This window comes from Nothobranchius furzeri, chromosome 10 (genome assembly GCF_043380555.1).
Source record: "Nothobranchius furzeri strain GRZ-AD chromosome 10, NfurGRZ-RIMD1, whole genome shotgun sequence".
Lineage (NCBI taxonomy): Eukaryota > Metazoa > Chordata > Actinopteri > Cyprinodontiformes > Nothobranchiidae > Nothobranchius > Nothobranchius furzeri.
Genome location: NC_091750.1, coordinates 61,410,057 through 61,429,306, shown reverse-complemented (window position 1 = coordinate 61,429,306; position 19,250 = coordinate 61,410,057). Strand labels below are relative to the sequence as shown.

General features: G+C 41.1%; 1 protein-coding gene and 1 long non-coding RNA gene across 3 annotated transcripts in view; one reads left to right on the top strand and one right to left on the bottom strand.

Moving 5' to 3' along the window:
• Positions 1 to 16,285, top strand: part of LOC107395678 (replication protein A 70 kDa DNA-binding subunit) — a 47,972-nt gene extending 31,687 nt beyond the window's left edge. For both annotated transcript variants that reach the window (XM_015975102.3, XM_015975101.3), the window contains one exon: positions 15,604 to 16,285. In XM_015975102.3, the coding sequence (XP_015830588.3) occupies positions 15,604 to 15,705 (102 nt within the window). In that variant the 3' untranslated portion in view covers positions 15,706 to 16,285. The remainder of the gene's footprint in view (positions 1 to 15,603) is intronic.
• Positions 8,530 to 9,042, bottom strand: LOC139072253 (uncharacterized). Its single transcript, XR_011521829.1, has 3 exons — positions 9,014 to 9,042; positions 8,869 to 8,938; positions 8,530 to 8,747 (listed from the first exon to the last, which is right to left on the bottom strand). It is a non-coding gene; the product is annotated as an uncharacterized lncRNA (long non-coding RNA).
• Positions 16,286 to 19,250: the final 2,965 nt, after the last annotated feature.

Sequence of the window (19,250 nt, the reverse complement as noted above, 5' to 3'; positions counted from 1 at the left end):
GAAATTGTGCACATCTGAAATAACTGTTTATTTGTTTTATGAAATAAACCACAAACTATCACGAAAAGTACTTTCTGATTATGAACTTGCTAGGTTGGGTTAGGGCTAGCGTAGCTCATAACGTAATAGCTCAGTTTCCACTGCGTCCTCAGTGGTGCATCTCTTTCTGCTGGGAGCGATTCTAATGTGCAGCGATGATGCCATACACCGCTGGTCCCGTAAATCACAAGACAGGAGAGTTTTAAGATCACATGTGATTTAGCCAGTTCATGCAATAATGAGCAAGAAAAAATTTGGCAGCATCCAAATGGTCTGGATTAAACGGTGTCACAGTTAATGATTTATATTTTTATCGTTAAGAGATTGGAAATCTGCACATATGTTTTTATTTTAAAAGTTGCCAGATGTTTTACACACACATTAACCACGATAGCACAACGCTTCTGTGACGGGCCCCTGTGCCCTCAGTGGAAATAAAGTCATTAACTATAATAGCAGCAAACAGCTGCATTTTGCACTTTAGATGTTACGCAACAATTATGCATCCGGTGGAAATCTGGGGTTGTGGATTTTTATCATAGTGGAAAAATATTCAAACAATGCAAAAATAGTGATATTTTCCTAGCAAACATAATAACAGGCAAAAACACTCACCTGGTTTTTGTGTTTTCTTTGTGACCGTTCAAACATTCAGCTGTGGTAATCCATGACACATATGTTTCATTAACCTAATTGTTAATCTACAGAGCATCCATGGAATTGTGAGGCAAATGTCACAATCTGTTATCTCACCCTGAACTTCTCTCCCAAGCATGTGGAGCCACCAAACAACATACATAATTACTGTATAATCACCAAACAGTCAGTCGCACAACATACAATTCAGAATCATTTCACTTAGTATCAGATTGACATGTGAGCTTGTTTATCGCCAGTGCACTTTGGATGGCAGAGAATAAATACAGCTGTGGATTCATTTCTCTTAATTAGGCTCTAATTAGCATTTAGCTATTGTCAGTCTAAGTCTAATTAGCTTAATTATTCAGAGGCTAATTTGCTACAGGGGGTGTATGCAGAGTCTGGAAGGAAAGATTGAGATGTGGTATGCGCTCTGAGCAGTCTGTGTCCTGACCTCAAAAAAAACTCACTGTGCAGGTTTTCAGCCATTTCTCAGTCTAGGCCAGGGGAAAAGTGTCAAACAGCTTCAGAGTGGAATCACACAAAAAGGATGCTTCTAGCAAAGTCTAATTTACCTTCAGTGATGTTTAGACAAAGCTGTCTTGAGTCATACAGAAAGAATCTAAATCACGGTGACTTGTTTTTGCAAGATAGATCTGGGATTGTTGCACATTTCAATCTTGATTAAAAATATTAAATAGATGCAAAACGTCTTCAAGAATCATACAAAAAGTAGGAAGTCCCGTTTTCTCTTGCTAGACTTCCCCAGCCCTGGACATTGGGGTCCTCGGGGACAGTGGTTCTGCATGTTTTAGATGTTTTCCTGCTTCAATGCCCCTGATTCAAATAATTGAATTACCTCCTCAGCATATTTTCAAGGTCAGCAGAAGCCTGTTAACGGCTCATTTATCCGGTGTGGTGAAGCAGGGGAACATTTCAAACATGCGAGGCAATGAACTTTACCAACCAGAACTGGGAAACATTGATGTAATTAATAATAACATTATTAAGGTCTTACCTTACTAGAGGTCAGTATTTCTCAATCATCCTCTGTGATGCCCCCAGCCCCAGGATACATGTAACTTTTTGAGACGCACATTTTCCGGGGGGGAGTTGCTCCATCGCAGAATGTCTGGTGGGGGGGTGGGGGGTGATAATCTTATCAGGGTATCCCAGAGCAGGGGTGGGAGTGTGTTGTATCTGGCATCTGTGTGGGGATTCTCTGAGCAGGGAGAGGTCTGCCCACCTATTGCGTCCCTCCGGTTGGGCGCCCCCCACTAATTGAGAACCACTGGTGTAAGCCAATGTCACACAGTGGAACACTCCACATACCAACGAACCATTCACAGTCAGAAATTATATTAAAAAAGAAAAACATTTTTATAGTCAACATATTTAACACTGGGGTCCGTAGTGCGACATCATCAAGGGGAAGAAGAGGAGATTTAGAAATTTTCACAGCTGTAGGCCTGACCCTGGAAGGAGCAGTAAGCAACGCCTCTTACCATGCAAGAGCAGGAAAAGCAGTCAACAGAGAGCTAAAACAAATACTAACTTAGCTCCAATAAACTAAAGATGAATCCCTTTTTGTTCCACTCGCTCCTTGTCCACAGTTAGCTTGACATTTGCAGACTGACATTAATTCAATGCAGGCCGAGTTAGCATTCAAGCTAGTACCATATTAACCTATGGTAAATGCTGTTGCTGTTTTTTTGTTTGTTTTGTTTTGTTTAAATAAAATTTTGGTAACAATTCTCTAAAATACATTAAACGATTTAGTATTAACCTGTCCAAAAAAACTTTGCCAACTCTTCATTAGTTTTGAGCCCTTGTAGCTCCCAAAGCTCCCTCCATTTTTAAAAAGGGCCTCAAATGTAAATAAATTCTACTTGACTGACATGAACATGTCATGGTGTGTTTTGCTGAAGGATTTTCAAATAGTTTAAATTGTAGGGCGGTCGAGTAATCTGTAGCTTTGGTACTTGTTTTGGTTGCTCTATTGAAAACTTTAAGCTTTGTCCGGCATCACGCCGCAGTCCATACTGGCGACTGGAGCACGTTATCTTTGATCGACAGCTCCCTCTTGTGGATATGCATTTCTATCGGTCAACGCTCTAGACTAGTGTTGAGGATTCATTTTGTTGGAGAGGCCAGGGGAGGGACTTAAAGAGAATATGAATTATAAATAATCTACTTCATATCATAAAACAGGATCAGCTAGTCGCATTTAGGCTTTTTTTTTAAACAAACCTATTTTTAACAAGTGACAAATATAACTGCCCCACAAAGCACTAATAAAGCTTAATGGGCTTGACATGTGGGAGGTGATAAACGACTGCGGTCAGTGAAACTTTTTGCTGTCGCTTTGATAACCTGACACACGGGAGGCTCTGGGAAATCCGACATGGTAAGTATTTACTTTTCCTTCATGTATGCCCGGAGGTGTACTGAGCAGCATCCTGTCCACTCATAGGTTAGTCAATAAAACCTCCACTGATTGGTCCTTGTCTGAGCAACAGCGATAAAAAGTAGAAATTTTTTACTTTCTGGGATCGCGTCACTGGCTTGCCCGTGCATGACACATGCACAAGCGTAGTATTTAACATGCATGTTTTTCGTGTGCCGCCTCCCGTGTATCGAGCCTATAATTCATACTTTGTATGGTTTGAATTGTACCTCACAGGACAATCATTCAGTGTATCTTGGCTTGGACAATCCTCTACCGTGCACCATCTTGCCTCAGGAGTCCCCCAGGGCTCTGTACTAGGACCTCTTCTCTTTGCCAAATACACCACCTCACTGGGTGAGATCATTCGATCACATGGCTTCTCCTACCACTGCTATGCAGACGACACCCAGCTCTATCTGTCATTTCCACCGGACGACCACACTGAATCTGCACGAATATCAAACTGTCTCTCTGACATATCAAAATTGATGAAATCCCACCATCTCCAATTCAACCTCTCTAAAACTAAACTACTTGTCATCCCAGCAAAACCATCCATACAGCACAATATCTCAATTCAAAATGACTTCCTATCTCTGGCTCCTTCAAAGGCAGTTCGAAATCTGGGTGTTGTGATTGATGAACACCTGACCTTTAAAGATCATGTTGCCTCTGTTGTTCCTTCATGCCGCTTTGTGCTGTATAACATACGAAAGATCAGACCATACCTAACACAACATGCCACCCAGCTCCTGGTGCAATCTACTGTCGTCTCCCGCCTTGATTACTGCAGTGCCCTTCTAACTGGTCTTCCAGGCTGTACTGTGAGACCTCTTCAAATGGTCCAGAACGCAGTGGCGCGTCTGGTCTTCAATCAGCCAAAAAGAGCACACGTCACTCCTCTGTTCATTGAGCTCCACTGGCTACCGCTAGCAGCACGCATCAAATTCAAATTGCTAACACTAGCATACAAAGTCAGAGATCGTACGGCTCCCATCTACCTGAATCCTCTTGCAAAGGCTTACGTCTCGGCCCGGCCGCTCCAGTCATCACAAAATCGTCAGCTAGCAATGCCTACACCACGCTCAGGATAATCCAGACTCTTCTCATGCACTGTTCCACAAATGTGGAATGACCTACCAAGCACTACCAGAACAGGGGCTTCCTTTTCAATTTTCAAGAAACTCCTGAAGACCCTGCTCTTCAGAGAGCATCTTCTAAACTAGCACGCTCCCTGCACCTGTCCACCCTCTCTACTGTCCACTCCTTGTTCCCTCCTCTCCATGATTGATGTCAAGTTGTTGTTGTTATTGTTGTTGTTAGCCTCAAGGGCAACATGCCAATTATCACTTGTAAGTCGCTTTGGACAAAAGTCTCTGCTAAATACATAAACTTCTCCATCTGTGTTGATGCAGAAACACGCAACACCATTTTGCGTCGTTGCAAGGGCTCGCAAGAACGGACAGTTTAACCCACTTTTCTAATTATCCGCCAAAAGTTTCGGAGACTTCATGCCTGTAATACGACAGGATGCTGCTTTCCTTCTTCATCAACAGCACTGCCATTCTCCCTCAAATAAATAAAAGGAGAGCCGAACAAATCTAGCCACAGACACAGAGCAGATTGAAGCATGCATCGCGTAAAAAGGTTGACGATATAAATGTTCATATACCCGTGACTGAAGGAGAACAAATATACTTTTATTCTTGTATTCTTACAGGAATTTAGAGTTTAGAGGTGTTGACTGTATGAAGAGGTGGAAGATACATTTCTCCGCACAAAAAAGAAAACACACTGGAGACGTAACTGCAGACAGGATACCCCAGAAAAGCAACTCCCCCTCTGCTGTCCTGGCGGAGAATTGTGCGTGTGACAGTAAACTTGCTGACGGAGAATTATAAATCAGGCATAGATTTAACCATGAACAATAGACTGTTTTTGTTTAGATATAAAGAGATGCGTTTATTTTTGGTGATGTGTGTTGCAATGTGTGATCTTTGACCTTATAACCTAACCTGGTCTAGAGATGACCCAGGTAAGAAGTGAACCAACCAGTTCGATGCAGAAAAACAAGTTGCCTCATAAAGATGCTAATCCCTCTTCATAGTACAAGATCCTTGTGTCCACCTCTTTTTCACTCACTTGGCTCAAACCATCAAGAAGCACACCTGATTTGTTGTTTCATCTCTTTCAAGCAAAGATTCATACTCAAGGATCAGAAATCACCCAACAAGCACTTTTGATTGAGGGATATAATTTTCTACACATTCTCCTCATAGATTCATGAACAAAAGATTTTTTTTCCTAACGAGTAAGTTTTTCACATAACTGTTTAGAAAAAGTCACCTAATCAGTGCACCAATGCCGACTTCAACTGCTTTTCAGCAAAAGACGATAGAAGCAGATGTGTATGTGCATCTGCCGCAGGGCCGCTCAACGCGAGTGCACAAATCTGCTCTGTGTGCGAGTACTTCTGTCTATCCAAAGTGATTGAATTGATTTTGTTTCATTGAATGCATGCATTAGTGTCAGAGGCTTTTTCTGCCTTTATTTTAGCAGACAGGCCATTGAGAGCCAAGTACACACTTAACACTGTCACTTTATATCACCAACAAACCACGGTGGGTCGCGTCAGCAGCAGCTCGCCTCGTTCCGCCATTCCACAACGAGCGTAAAAGCTGTGAGGAAATGAAATGTCATTTACATAATCAGTATGATATATCCTAAAAACATCCGAGTGTCTCTGTTACTTCTTTTGCCACACGTCTCACAATGAGCAATTCTGACAAATTTACAAAGGACCATGACAGTCTTCTGCTGAACCAATTTTGTGCATTTTAAATCAAACCAACATAAATTATTTTGTGATATTTTGTCTTATATTTATTAACATGTCTCGCAAAAACTACTAAAGACATTTTAAGACCCCCAGTTGTGTTTGAGGAGCATGTTTCTGGGAGTATTAAAGTTTGAAAAGAAAAAGTGTTTTAGGCTCTAAACAGCATTGAAATCACCTCTGTTGAACATATTACAGCAAAGTATTTCATCTGCCGAGAGTTTTCTCCGCTTCATTATCCCAATTTTTCTGCAGGGATCTTGAGTTTTGTAATTACATTTTTAGCTCACTACAGAATCTCGTTAATCCTCTCTTGAGGTTGCGGTGCACGTTTGGATAAATTGGTTTGTGTCTGTTGCACTTGTGTGAGTCTGACTGTGTTTTTGTCATTGGGCTGGCATCCAGATGTATATATTTTTTTCCTTCGGGCAGATTTCCAGCTTCAGAAGGATTTAAGAAAAAGTATAAATGTTTGTTTTCCTTTCTCCTTTTTTTAACCATGTAGTTTTAACTCCTTTTTTTACCCTGTTGCTTTTTTATTTTGTTTTATATTTAAAGAGCGGGTCAAGTGTGCCTCAGAGTCCTTCTCCACCCACGTATCAATTTTAAAAACTGCAAAATTAGTAGGCGTTGCCTGGAGGACCGAGAGGGCGGAGCCGCGGCAGTGACGAAGACGATGGGTAACGAGATAATGCTAGCTCCCTTCACTCTGAGCAGTTATTAGAAGTGGAGGAGGTTTCTCCTCCTCCTTACCCAGACACTCGAGAAGAAAGGGACCAAGTCTATTTGGAGGAGACAAGCGGACCTGAGCCTTATTGTTTGGGCTTGTGAGTTGCCTGAAACTTCCAGAACCGACCCAACAGAACCAGCTCTGAATGGTAAGTAGCCGTTAGCCATAGCATTAGATTAGCTGCAGGGTTTTGCTCCATGGCCCTAGAGAGCTAGTATAGAGCTCCGGTAGTTGACGTCACTTCTCCCAGCATGCAACAGTTCAAATCGAAACGGTGCCATATTGGCATGCAGAAGCCCGCAGCTGGACTATTTGTTATTGTCAGAAAACTCAATCAAATGGGAAATATGGTAGATTCCTGTTGTGCCCCAGGATGCAGAACAGTCGCGGACGACATAAGGAATGAGCCATCTACAGGATTCCCCAAGATCCGGAGCGCCGCAAACGTTGGATCATTATAATAAAACGCGCTAGTGACCGGGCGAAAATGAAGCTGTGGGATCCCGAGAGTAAAGGTTTTCAATTATGCAGTGACCACTTCATATCAGGTACTTAAACCAAAGTTTCCTCAACTGTGTATGGTGTTTATTTTAAATGCTTTTATTACGATTCTTAGTGGGCTTCCTAAACTTATTTTGGCGTGGCTTTTTCTGTCTTATTACTCACAGCAGCAAGTAAACGTCACGTAAAACGTTGCCTCGTGAGTTCTGCGTGCTGCCGTTTCCGTGTTTTATGATGACAGCAATTAACCAGCTAAGCTGTATTTTATTTTTAAGCAATGGTTGATCAGTTGTCAGATCACACATAAAAAGCACTTTGGATTGCTATTATCTGTCTCACCGAGACTACTTACGTGTAAATCTGTTATTTGTCCGTCCATCCATCCATTTTCATCCGCGTATCCGGAATCGGGTTGCGGGAGCAGTAGCGTGACTTCCCTCTCCCCAGCCGCCGGAGCCAGCTCCTCCGCGTAAATCCCAAGGGGTTCCCCGGTCAGGTCCGGTGTTCTGCCGGTAAGAAGTCCGCTCCGACAGCTTCTGGCATTTTTAAAAAGTATCCCAGGGGCACGGTAAGGGTCGGAGATGTTTAGTCTATTTAATTTCTGACTATATAAAACGATTTCTTCTGTTTTAAAGTGTGAAGTAAACTCAGACGAAGTAAAATCCAAGCGGATCCCGTTCATGTTCATGGTTACATCCGTGTTTGTTTACCTTTTTTGCATGCCAAAATGGCGTCCACTAACTGAGAGTCACGTGGGGTCCGGAGCTCTATTCAGCATGTTTTAGAGGTTTATCTGCTTCAACACACCTGGTTTTAATCAGCAACAAATAGCTGAGTTGCTTAACAGCTAATCTAACCTGTTAAAGCAGGAAAACCACTGAAACGTGCTGGATAGCAGCTCTCCAGGAGCCCTGGGCTCAAGTTACAATCTGCTGCATAGAAAGTTATGAAACTACCCCATGAGAAAATTATTCTGTAATGTGTTCAGCCCACTAAAACTGCCCTGATTTCATTATTTATTTACTGATACCAGCTGCTCTCTTGGTTGTAGGTGATCCTCTGGTGTCTGCAGGTGGTCTCTGCTGGTGTGGTCAGGATCAGGAGCTTCCAGAAGAATGTGCCTTTCAATGACTCTTTCCCCCTTATTTATATTAATTAAATAAATCTCAATTTATATATTTCCTGTTTTTGTTCATGTCCATAAATACTTAAACATGCTTGAAATTAAAACACAGTGAGGTGCTAGTTTAATTCATCACAATAGAGCTAGTTAAACATGCAACAATGTGATAATTCAATTAATGTAATTTATAAATATCCATTAAAATATCAAAACTGGAATCAAAATGAGATATTTGGCAGCACAAAAAACTTGTCAAACACAATATTTATTATAATAATTGTAGGCAGACAGGAGACAGAGCTGATGGAGGTTCTCAGTCATCGAAGGATGGCTGAAGGCTTTCCAGGAACAGGAGATGTGGTGTTGTCTCTTCTCTCTCTATTCTGCCAGATGAGCTGATAGGTTACAGGTGTGTGAGGACATCCTCATGCTGTCATAACCAGATGACAGGAGTTATCAGGTGATCAGCCAGGCTAATGATGAGATGCAGAAAGAAAACAAATCCAGGACAGTGTACAGTAATAACAATAATAATATGTGGTGTTGCTCACCTTATGTGCTCTTATAGAGTATTAACGTGTGCCTGCCTCATGGTGTAGAGTCCATATTTTGCTGAGTGTCCTGCAATAATGCAGGTCATTAGTTAATTTACTTTTGATAGCAAAGAACAAAATATTTAATATAAAAGTTATTTACCAGGTGAATCAGCTCACACATCACCACCAAGTGTCACAGGGGCAGAATCAGTAGCCTCCTTCAGGATGTCATGATGTAATCACATACTTATTTAATTCTTAATATCTTAAAAATTCTGAAATGTTTTTATTTATTTTTTTTACCTTGAACAGTTCACTGAGCTTGCACTGTGAGGTGGAAGCTGGAATCAGCAGCAGACACCTCACATCTTGGTCTTTTCAGGGGTTTGGACGCTGCTCTGGGACTTTCTGGAAGATGAATTTCCGTCATGGTCCCCGTGTCACAAGACACACTGCAGCTGGAAGCTCTAAACTGGGTGGCTATGTAAAAAACAAAGAAGCAGCACATTTATAAATGTTTCAAAGAGCATAAAATCATGTGTAACAATAATCTGTAAAACAAATTAAAACTAGAAGGTAATAATAAAATGTTTACATAGACGATTATTAAAAATAATTCACCTTTGCTACGGCTAAGGCTTCACGTCAGCCTGGACAAGTGCATTCTTGCAGATTACAAAATCAGTCTGACAGCCAATGTCTTGGGCAGATTTAGCCTGAAAAAAAAAATAGAAGCACATTGTTGTTGGAGTTTATAAACTCATAGATAATATACAAAACAAACTGTCCTATATAGGCGCTTTATAACATCCTAGTGTGTGATCGTTATTATAACGTAAAAGTCAGTCACATATGATGTGAAGAGAGCCTGAAATGCGACCTCCTGAACAGAATTCCTTACAGAACTGGGTCATGCTGTGCTGGATTTCACGCTGTAATGCTCTCTGTCAGCTAGTGCTGTGTTAGAGTCACTGTTGCAGAATTACCGACTGACACAAAACAACCCGAATTTTCTCCGAGCCTGACCGTAATAGTCATGTGGACCATTTCGTCGGCCAGGGCTTCGAGATATGTTCCGATTCGCCGCTGATCCTAACCTTACATCCCGTTCCACATTTTGTGAACTTGATAAATAAGCCCGAAGGCAGCGCAGAAGTGAACCACGTCTCTCAAACTTTGCATTTAGGTAGGGAATTGTCTTTAGAAGATGTTAAAACTTTTATTTAGCTTACTCACCTCAGACTGGAGCCTGCCATGGTGGGGGAGCAGAGTCGGTGGGCTGCATCTAAATCGCGGAAGAGCCACTGTGGGCACGGCCTCCCTCTTCAAATGGAGACATGCAGAATAACCCAGTTCAAACTTCATCATGTTGGCGATGGAATCGCGGGTAAAATGCTGGTTGCAAACTACAGCACCAGACGGGAGCTGACTGTTTTCAACACACCGATTGCGCTTAATCACTGGCGCCTAATTTCTAAGTCCAGCGGAAAGGAGTGCAACCCCACAGAGCCACCGAACCCACTACACTACACCTTCTCACCATACTAACACTATATGGAACACTAAACCCGAACTACTTTCCTAATAACACTAACAGCTAAACACTAAACTACAATATCCAACAGCCAAGCTAACACTAAATAAGTATGTATAACACTAAAAGCTATGCTAAAGATTAGGACATGCTAATGCTGAACTACCGCTAACTGTCCTACACTCGCTTGCAAACCCAACTCGCCACAAGGCGTGGCCGAGACTCTCGATGCTTTATAAGTTTGACACAGAGCTGCTACGTAGTACTCTACTGGTTTACGTAGTATCTTTCTCTTTAGCCATTGGCTAAAGTGTATTCAAAATGACTCAAACTCTATGTTTTAAGCTGAAGGTGGCACTATACTGTGGTATTTAGGCAGAATTTTTAATTTTTAAAGAAAATGCACCAAAATGCTAAAATAATGAATACACACATTCAAAACACTATTAGTCACTCATTTATACAGTTTCTCAGCAAAAAAGTTAATTTAGACGTTACTTTCTCTTTAAATAAAATTTTCAGGGTGCCCATCCGTCCATCCATTTTCATCCGCTTATCCGGAGTCGGGTCGCGGGGGCAGTAGCCTAAGTCGAGAGGCCCAGACTTCCCTCTCCCCAGCCACTTGGGCCAGCTCCTCCGGGGAAATCCCAAGACATTCCCTGGCCAGCTGAGAAACATAGTCCCTCCAACGTGTCCTGGGTCTACCTTTAGGCCTCCTCTCGGTTGGACGTGCCCGGAAAACCTCACCAGATAGGTGGCCAGGAAGCATCCTGACCAGATGCCTGAGCCACCTCAACTAGCTCCTCTCGAAGGGGAGGAGCAGCGAATCTACTCCGAGCCCCTCCCAGATGACCGAGCTTCTCACCCTATCTCTAAGGGAGAGCCCAGTCACTCTTCTGAGAAAACTCATTTCGGCCGCTTGTATCCGCAATCTCGTTCTGTCACTACCCAAAGCTCATGACCATAGGTGAGGGTTGGAATGTAGATCGACCGGTAAATCAAGAGCTTCGTCTTCTGACTCAGCTCTCTCTTTACCACAACAGACCGGTACAGCGGCCACATCACTGCAGTTGCAGCACCAATCCGCCTATCAATCTCACGCTCCAGTTTTCCCTCACTCGTGAACAAGACCCCGAGATACTTAAACTCCTCCACTCGGGGCAGGACCTCATCCCAGACCCAGACATTCTACCTAGGCATTTTCAGGGTGTTGAAAGTTAAATACTTTGGCAGGTGATTAAATATTTGTAGAAATTTAGTCTGTCTAATAAGAAACGTAACGAGGCATCTGTAATGATGCTTTATGGCACAAATTATTTAGCATTAAAATATTAGTTTTGCCTACGGATTAGAGCACATTGCCTTAACCAATCTGCAATATATTAACATTTTTTATTCTTACAAATAACGCCTGAAAACGTACATTAGAATGTTTCCTTTTTAGCTGTTAGAGTGGGGTAAAAGCACCGACTGAACATCCTGGTTTTTCTTTAAAACATATTAATTAATAATGACCAATAAGATGTGATGATTCCATATAAATGTGAAATATCAATCTGATTGATCTTTGAATGTTTAATCAGAAGATTCTAGGTTTCTTTGCTTCTTCAGGTACCATAAACACACTTCGTAGTAAATCAGACAGTCAGTATATAGTTTATAAAATGAATTTAATTATTTTTCCTAAACTATTTATACATGACAAGATATGAATAATGATATGTGATGTGGTGGAAGTGAGGTGTTGTGATAGAAGCAAAATGTTGTAGCAACCGTTCTTCTTATCTGAGAGAAATTGTGAGGTCTGGGTGTAAAAGGATTTGTTGTTTGGTTCTGAACTAGAGAGTTGTTTATTAAAAACAGCATCAGACGCATTCTGTCATGCCAAGTCTACGCACCCTTGGTGTGGAGGTTCTCGTCCGATCTGGGGGGTCGTGCAGGTCACTGCCGGTGGAGTGAACCTCTGATATCAGGAACCCGTAGATAGCTCCGATAAGACCCGTCCAGTCTGAGAACCCTCGAGGTGAAGGCAGGAAGTTAGAATGCTTATTTGCGTCTAAGGTGGATGTTTGCTTGGCTCTTAGAAGAGCCGGTTGTCTGGTATCAGCCGCAGCGTCGCACAGAGGCTTTGACAGGTCAAAAGAGAAGATGGTTTCAAAAATGCTTCTTTCCCGAATGTGCCGGTTCGAAGGTCGGCGAGAAACTGAATTAATCAGGAAGTAAATCTTGTTTTAATAAACTCCATCCATCCATTTTCTGAACCCACTTGACACGCAGGGTCGCCGGGGTGGGGGTAGAGGGGGGGGTGCCTATCTCCAGCGGTCAACGGGCAATCAGGCGGGGTACACCCTGGACAGAGAGCCAGTCCATCGCAGGGCAACACAGAGACACACAGGACAAACAACCATGCACACACACACTCACACCTAAGGACAATTTAGACAGACCAATCAACCTAACAGTCATGTTTTTGGAAGGTGGGAGGAAGACGGAGTACCCGGAGAGAACCCATGCATGCACAGGGAGAACATGCAAACTCCATGCAGAAAGACCCCAGGCCGGGAAGCGAACCCAGGACCTTCTTGCTGCAAGGCAACAGCCCTAACCACTGCGCCACTGCGCAGCCTTTTAATAAACTCATTATTTATAATTTCTGGCGTATTCTGGCAAATCAGAATGTGCCAAGTCTGGAAGGCTTTACCAAATCCTTCCTCAGAAAGCCACGCCTTCTTGCAGATGCAAAGAGGTTTTTAACCTTAATATGTATCTTGTTGTAATGTGTATGAGTGTAAACAATTAACTTGTTCAATGAAACACATAGTGATTTGTGATATAAATGGATCATTGTAAGAACAATATTCATTTCAAATTCATTGACTTAAGCACAGATTATTCACACATTTGATTTAAATATCTTGTTCATTCATCACATGTGGTTATTGTTAGTTTATGAGTTGTAGCAGTTGAATCAACCGAGTCGTCTCCATCCACCAAGAGGAACTATAGGTTTAAAGCGCTTTAGCAGTCCTTCGCCCAACAGAAAAGGAAAATCCCCGATGTCAGACACATACACTGGGTGTCTCGCAGACATGCCACCCACTGAAACTTCAAAGAAAGCTACGTGCGACAAGGTAATTGGATCTGGAGTTAAAGGATTCATGTCCACAGCGCAGGGCGTGTGTTAAGACATGACCCTGTCCAACAGCAGCCAAGCGGACGCTCTCCCAAAGGGAACGGGACTTGATGGTGAGGTCCGAACCAGAGTCCAAGATAGCGTCATAGTCAAGGATGTCAAGGGATGTGAGGTTTCTCCTTGGGACCTTTACGGATGATATCACAGAGAAACCTTAGTGGAGGTTTGTCTGGTGAGTAAGGATTACCTGACCTGCTAACAGGTGCATTGGATGCTAGAGGTTTAGAGCTAATGGAAGCGACCTCACCAGACCTCACTGGGGTCATAGGTGTCACAGGATGCACTGTTGGGGCATGTTTCACTTTTGGAGGACTCGTCGTTGCGACTGAGTCACGTCAGGATCAACAGGTGCAGGAAGATGTGCACTCTGTTCTGCAGAAGAGACGAGTAGAACTCTGTTAGTCTTTGATGGGTCTTCATCCAAGACACGAAGGGCATATTTTAACGCTTGGCTCATGGTCTCGGGAGGCCTGCTACCGGACTCAGCTCTTGACCTTGCAGCAGCAGGGCTGAGTTGTAACATCATGGAGTCTTGATTTATTCAGAGTGAAGAATGTTGACATCTGGCTTTCATGCAGAGAGAGCAGGAACCTTGGGAGAGAATGTTTGTTTGAATGTTTTGTCTTCATGATATGTAAACATGCACTGAGCAGAACCTTCTGGATTTGGAAGGCCAAATAGAAAGTGTAGATGTATTTCTGTAGATGAAAGGTTATCATGTTGCTCAATATATAGATGAAAATTTACCCTTGTGGTACGTTACAAACGTTTAGATAGAAAATGTCACCTTTCACGCTCTGTTCCCACACAAATTGAAGTCATCATTTAGGCGTTCACTGTCCACACACCTCAGGCCCAAATAGGGTCGTTTACAAATGATATTCTTTCCATTTTGACTTTGTACAAACCAGAGGACTGTATTTCTGCTACCATGTTGGATCGTAGTTTATCTGCCCCATCATGTTTGCTCATGTTGGTGTTCTCTGCTGGTCCCTATAGAGTGTTTCATATCTTCTGTGTCTGAGGTTGGCAACACATTTCTTGAAGACCGCCTTTATTTTGAAACCTAACGAGACTTTTGCAGAGTTGTGCACTTCAGGGTTTTCCCTCTGGAGTCTGTATGTTCACTTTTGGTTTTTGCATTTGTTGCCAATACTGAAAATGCATCTTAAACAGCTTTACTTCCTACAGCAGGGGTCTCAAACTCCTGTTCTAGAGGGCAACTATCCAGCATGTTTTAGTTGTTGATGGCCGTATCACCTGTTCTTCCTTTTAATAACCTGCTGATTAAAATTGTGTTTTGAAGCAGAGGAACAACAAAAACAAACCAGGATTAACAGTCTAGTGTCCAAGACAACCCTGAACTCCTGATTCCACATTGGTGTTTGAGTGGTAGGATTGGTAGGATTCGTACCTACCATTCGGGAGGCCTAGGGTCGATTCCTGGCCAATGCAGTCACTGTTGGGCAAATGCTTTAACCAGCTCAATGGCTTAGTAGGAGTGTCCGCCTTGACACGGATGTTGTGGGTTCATATCCACAGTCGGGTCATACCAAAGACTTTAAAAATGGGACCCAGTGCCTCCCTGCTTGACACTCAACTTTAAGTGTTTGACTGGGGGGGTTAAACCACCCATGGACATGAATAAATAAGCAAACCTCTAATTAGCATTCAGTTGTGTTTGCAGATGTATCAGATGGTCTGCTATCCAAATAAAAACCAGAATAATCAATCATATAATCTAATAGTCAGACAGACATTCAACTGCACAATCCTGCAGCTTTTTGCTGAAACACATTTGGAACAAACAAGTTTCTGCTTTGTAAACAACCGACTCACAAAAAGGCACAATGGAACCAGAATGGATACAAATAGTAGTTAGTATTGTTAACCGCCAGATTTAGTTAGAATTTAAACTCAGTCTTGTGTTTTTTTAGCGTGGATTCTCAGAACAATCTTAGGTTTATGAAACTTTTCTTTATGCCGTGTTGTTTTCAGTAATTTTAAACTTTTCCATCCTCAGGATGAGAGTCGAGTGAAAGTGACGGTCCTGGAAATCCTTCCTGTGGACCACAGAGAATACAGCAGGAATCTCCTGAGCAGCATCAGTAAGCTGGCGCGCTGAGCTCTGTTCCTGTCATCCAAACGGCCGCCTCATCATTACACAGATCTGACTGGATGCTGACTGGTGTCAGGCTTTTTCTTTCCCCACAACTGCACGATATATCATTTCTGACTACGAGTGATTCATTTTAGTTAATGGCAGCCTAACAAAGACTGTGATGTTGGTTTTCTCCAGCTGACTCAGAGCGAAACATTGAATTGCCTTTGATGGATGTCATTTTAGCGAAAGCATTTTAGAGTTTAAAGGTTCGTTTTACCCTGTGTTGCTTTCTGGTTCTATGCATCATGGACATTTAAAGAGCACCTTTTCTATTTATTTTTTATACACGTGAGTCAGTTCTTTAGTTTAATGGATGCTGCCATTTAGTGGTTATTAGACACAAATAGGCAAATGGGAAAAAAAGACTCAAAACATATATACGGTCTGGATTTTAACTTTTTGAATATTTTTATGTGTTTTGGTTGTTTCCTCCATTTCTGAAAATGGGAAAATATTACAAAGGATTAGAATTGCTTTGTCTTCATCACTCGTTTTCATGTTTATGATCAGTGTTAATAAATAGCTGCTAATTTTGTTCCAACTCTTTGAAGTATTGTGGATATTTTTATTTATTTATCTTGTATTTTTTAGTCTGCACAATAACTGTTTGGTGTCAGAGTTTTTTTTTTATCAGATTAGGTTTAACTAAACAAAGTAAATTAATCCAATCCCAATTTTAATCATTGGATTAGCTCCACGTACAACTAGGTTTTTATATAAGAGGTTAGTCATTTTAGACATCTCAATCATATTTTGCCAATACAGACGATCTGTATCTTGTGTGTATAATAATAATAATAATTATATATATATATATATATATATATATATATATATATATATATATATATATATATTATTGTATTATTATTTTATAGTTACTGAAGTGACAAGAAACACAAAACTGGTACAAAACTGCATTTGGTTAAAGAGTCTTAAAGATTTCAGTAAATATAAATCAAACACCGCTTTTGCTTAAGGTTAAATCTTCTAATTACTGGAATTTAAAAGATCATAGGCACTATTTAATTTCAGATATTTAGACTGATGCATCTCTCCATGACTACCTCTGTTGCTGTTGGCATTCTCAGGATGAGGAAATTCCCGCCTACACACCTGCTCACACTCATGGTGTTTTTAAGGCATCAAAGTCTAATTATAACTAAATGTTAAAGGAAAACTAAAATTTCAATATACAGCTGCAAAGGTGAATGCTGCAGAATAACTAGGGCCAACAACTGGAAAGAAATGATTCTGGCTTTAATTATCTAGCTTGACTGAACAAAAATTGTATATTTCAGAACAAAATCCTGCTGTTGATCTTCAGAGTCTTCTAAAATAGTAAAACCATGAAAATGTTAACAAAACTTCCCTAATTACTAATATTAAGACAATTAAAATCAAAAAATATTTTTGCTCTTTTCAATTTTCTAAAAAAAAATTCACACTATCTGCTATGGAAAAACCTGCCAGATGACCAGCTAGAAAAGCTCCATCTTCCAGTATATTCATGTAAAAATGTATTCCTGCCCTTAAGTCTCCATTCAAACACTGGAAAGATGAGCAGCACAGTGACACGTCTCACCTGGTGCGACTGTGGGCGTGGCTCTGATTAAGCATGAGTGGACTCCTTGCACCATCAGGACCGTTTCAGGTGGAATGGTGCAATGTTCTGTGACTCTTAAAAACACAATAAAAACGGCGAGAAACGCTGGCAGCAAAGGCCTTTAGCAATCAGGATACAGCTGGCAGTGAATGAGTTAACTCTATAAATGCTTTCTGAACTCTAGTGGAAGATCTGAGTACTGCAGGAAACAACCCCAGACTATAATAACAATTTTTATATTAACAATGAAAAGTTCTTTTTTAAAAATATGTATTCTTTACTCATTATTTCATGTTTAAAATTTTGAAGTGTTCATTTTAATCCAGTGTCACATTTTTATTCAGTTTAATCCCTGAAACTTTCTAATTGTTTTCAAGCAATATAAACAAAATAGTTGCCTTTCTTTACATTTTGATTTTTAAAAATAATTTCATGGAATAAAATCTGTAGGTGTCAGCCTAAAAATAAGTCTGAGATCGGAAAGTTATTTAATCCTCTCTGATGATTGAAGTTATTAATGTTACACAATGTGAGTCAGAGGGCAGTGAAGGAAACGGTTCAGAAACGGGAGCGGGGAACTGTTAGGATGGGCATTTCCTCTGGAAATACTGAAACTTTGGTTTATTAGGCATGCAGTGTCTGCCTCTGCAGTGTGTGTGTGTGTGTGTGTTACAAGGACAGTGAATGGAAATGAGCTTCTGTTATCACAGAGGTCACAGCCCTGATCACAGTCTATCTGTCCGCGGCCCTATCTCGAGACATGCTGTGTTTCAATCAATCCTTGACTCTCTGCGTGATGCTTGAGTGCATTGGGGGACAGATGGGTGTGACTAGAACAACCACCCTTTTCAAGCAAGTGTGTGAAACATTTGCAAGGCCAAGTGTGCAAGAGCTTTTATTTCCCTGATGCTTTCCCACTGATGCTTATTTTAATTAAATTTAAATTATTAGAATTACAGTTTTTTATGTCACAAACATTCTCTCCTCTAGAGTGGTAGGCTGAACACTCCTGAGTATTGGTGATATTTAATGAGTCTGAGTTAAGAACTGACACGGATCTAGATCGTACCACCTCCGGTCACTCAAAGGGGGTTCTGAGACACGTTTCAGGTGATTCTCTTCTATGGAAATCAAAACTCTTTTCATCCATTTTCTAATATGAGCTTTAATTCCAGAATTAGCTGGTAGTTAATCAAATTCATTCTTCTCTTTAATGACCCACAGTCTGCAACATAAACCCAATGCCCTTTCCACGATATCACACCTAAAACATATTTGGGTTGTCTCAGGAACATACTCATTTAATCTGAGGGATTATTCTTTAGTATAAAATACTTTTTTAAATTAAAATGTAAACTTCAAGCTTTACATCTTTTCTTCATTAACTTTAATTCTTAGACACAGAGCATCATTGATATCCCATGAAAAAAATTTAATTTTTTGATTGTGTTTTTTGTATTTGGTCATCTTCTCTTGTATAAATTGGATTAAAGGAATGAGATTAATGGGAAAATAATGATGACTGACAAACTTATTTGATAAGAACTGGGTACACTTAAGTATTTCCAGTAATTAGCATCACTTTAATCTTGCAATAAACTGATCTTAACTATTTCTAGGGTATAAGTAGTCACAGCGCTTTTAGGGATGAGTACCAAACTAAACGTAAAGCTCAAGAGAGAAAATTTCAGGAAATAATATGGAGAATGTCTAACCCTCATGTTAAAGAAGAATACCATCTCCAACCAGTTTATAGACCAGATTAAACACCGTAAACATGGGGGTGGTCAGCAGTGTGAAGCTGGTCAACATGATGAAGGAGGACCTGCACTGGCTTCACCTTCTACACCCTCATATGATGATCATCATGTCATCCATCACCCAAAGGTGTAGATGGAGG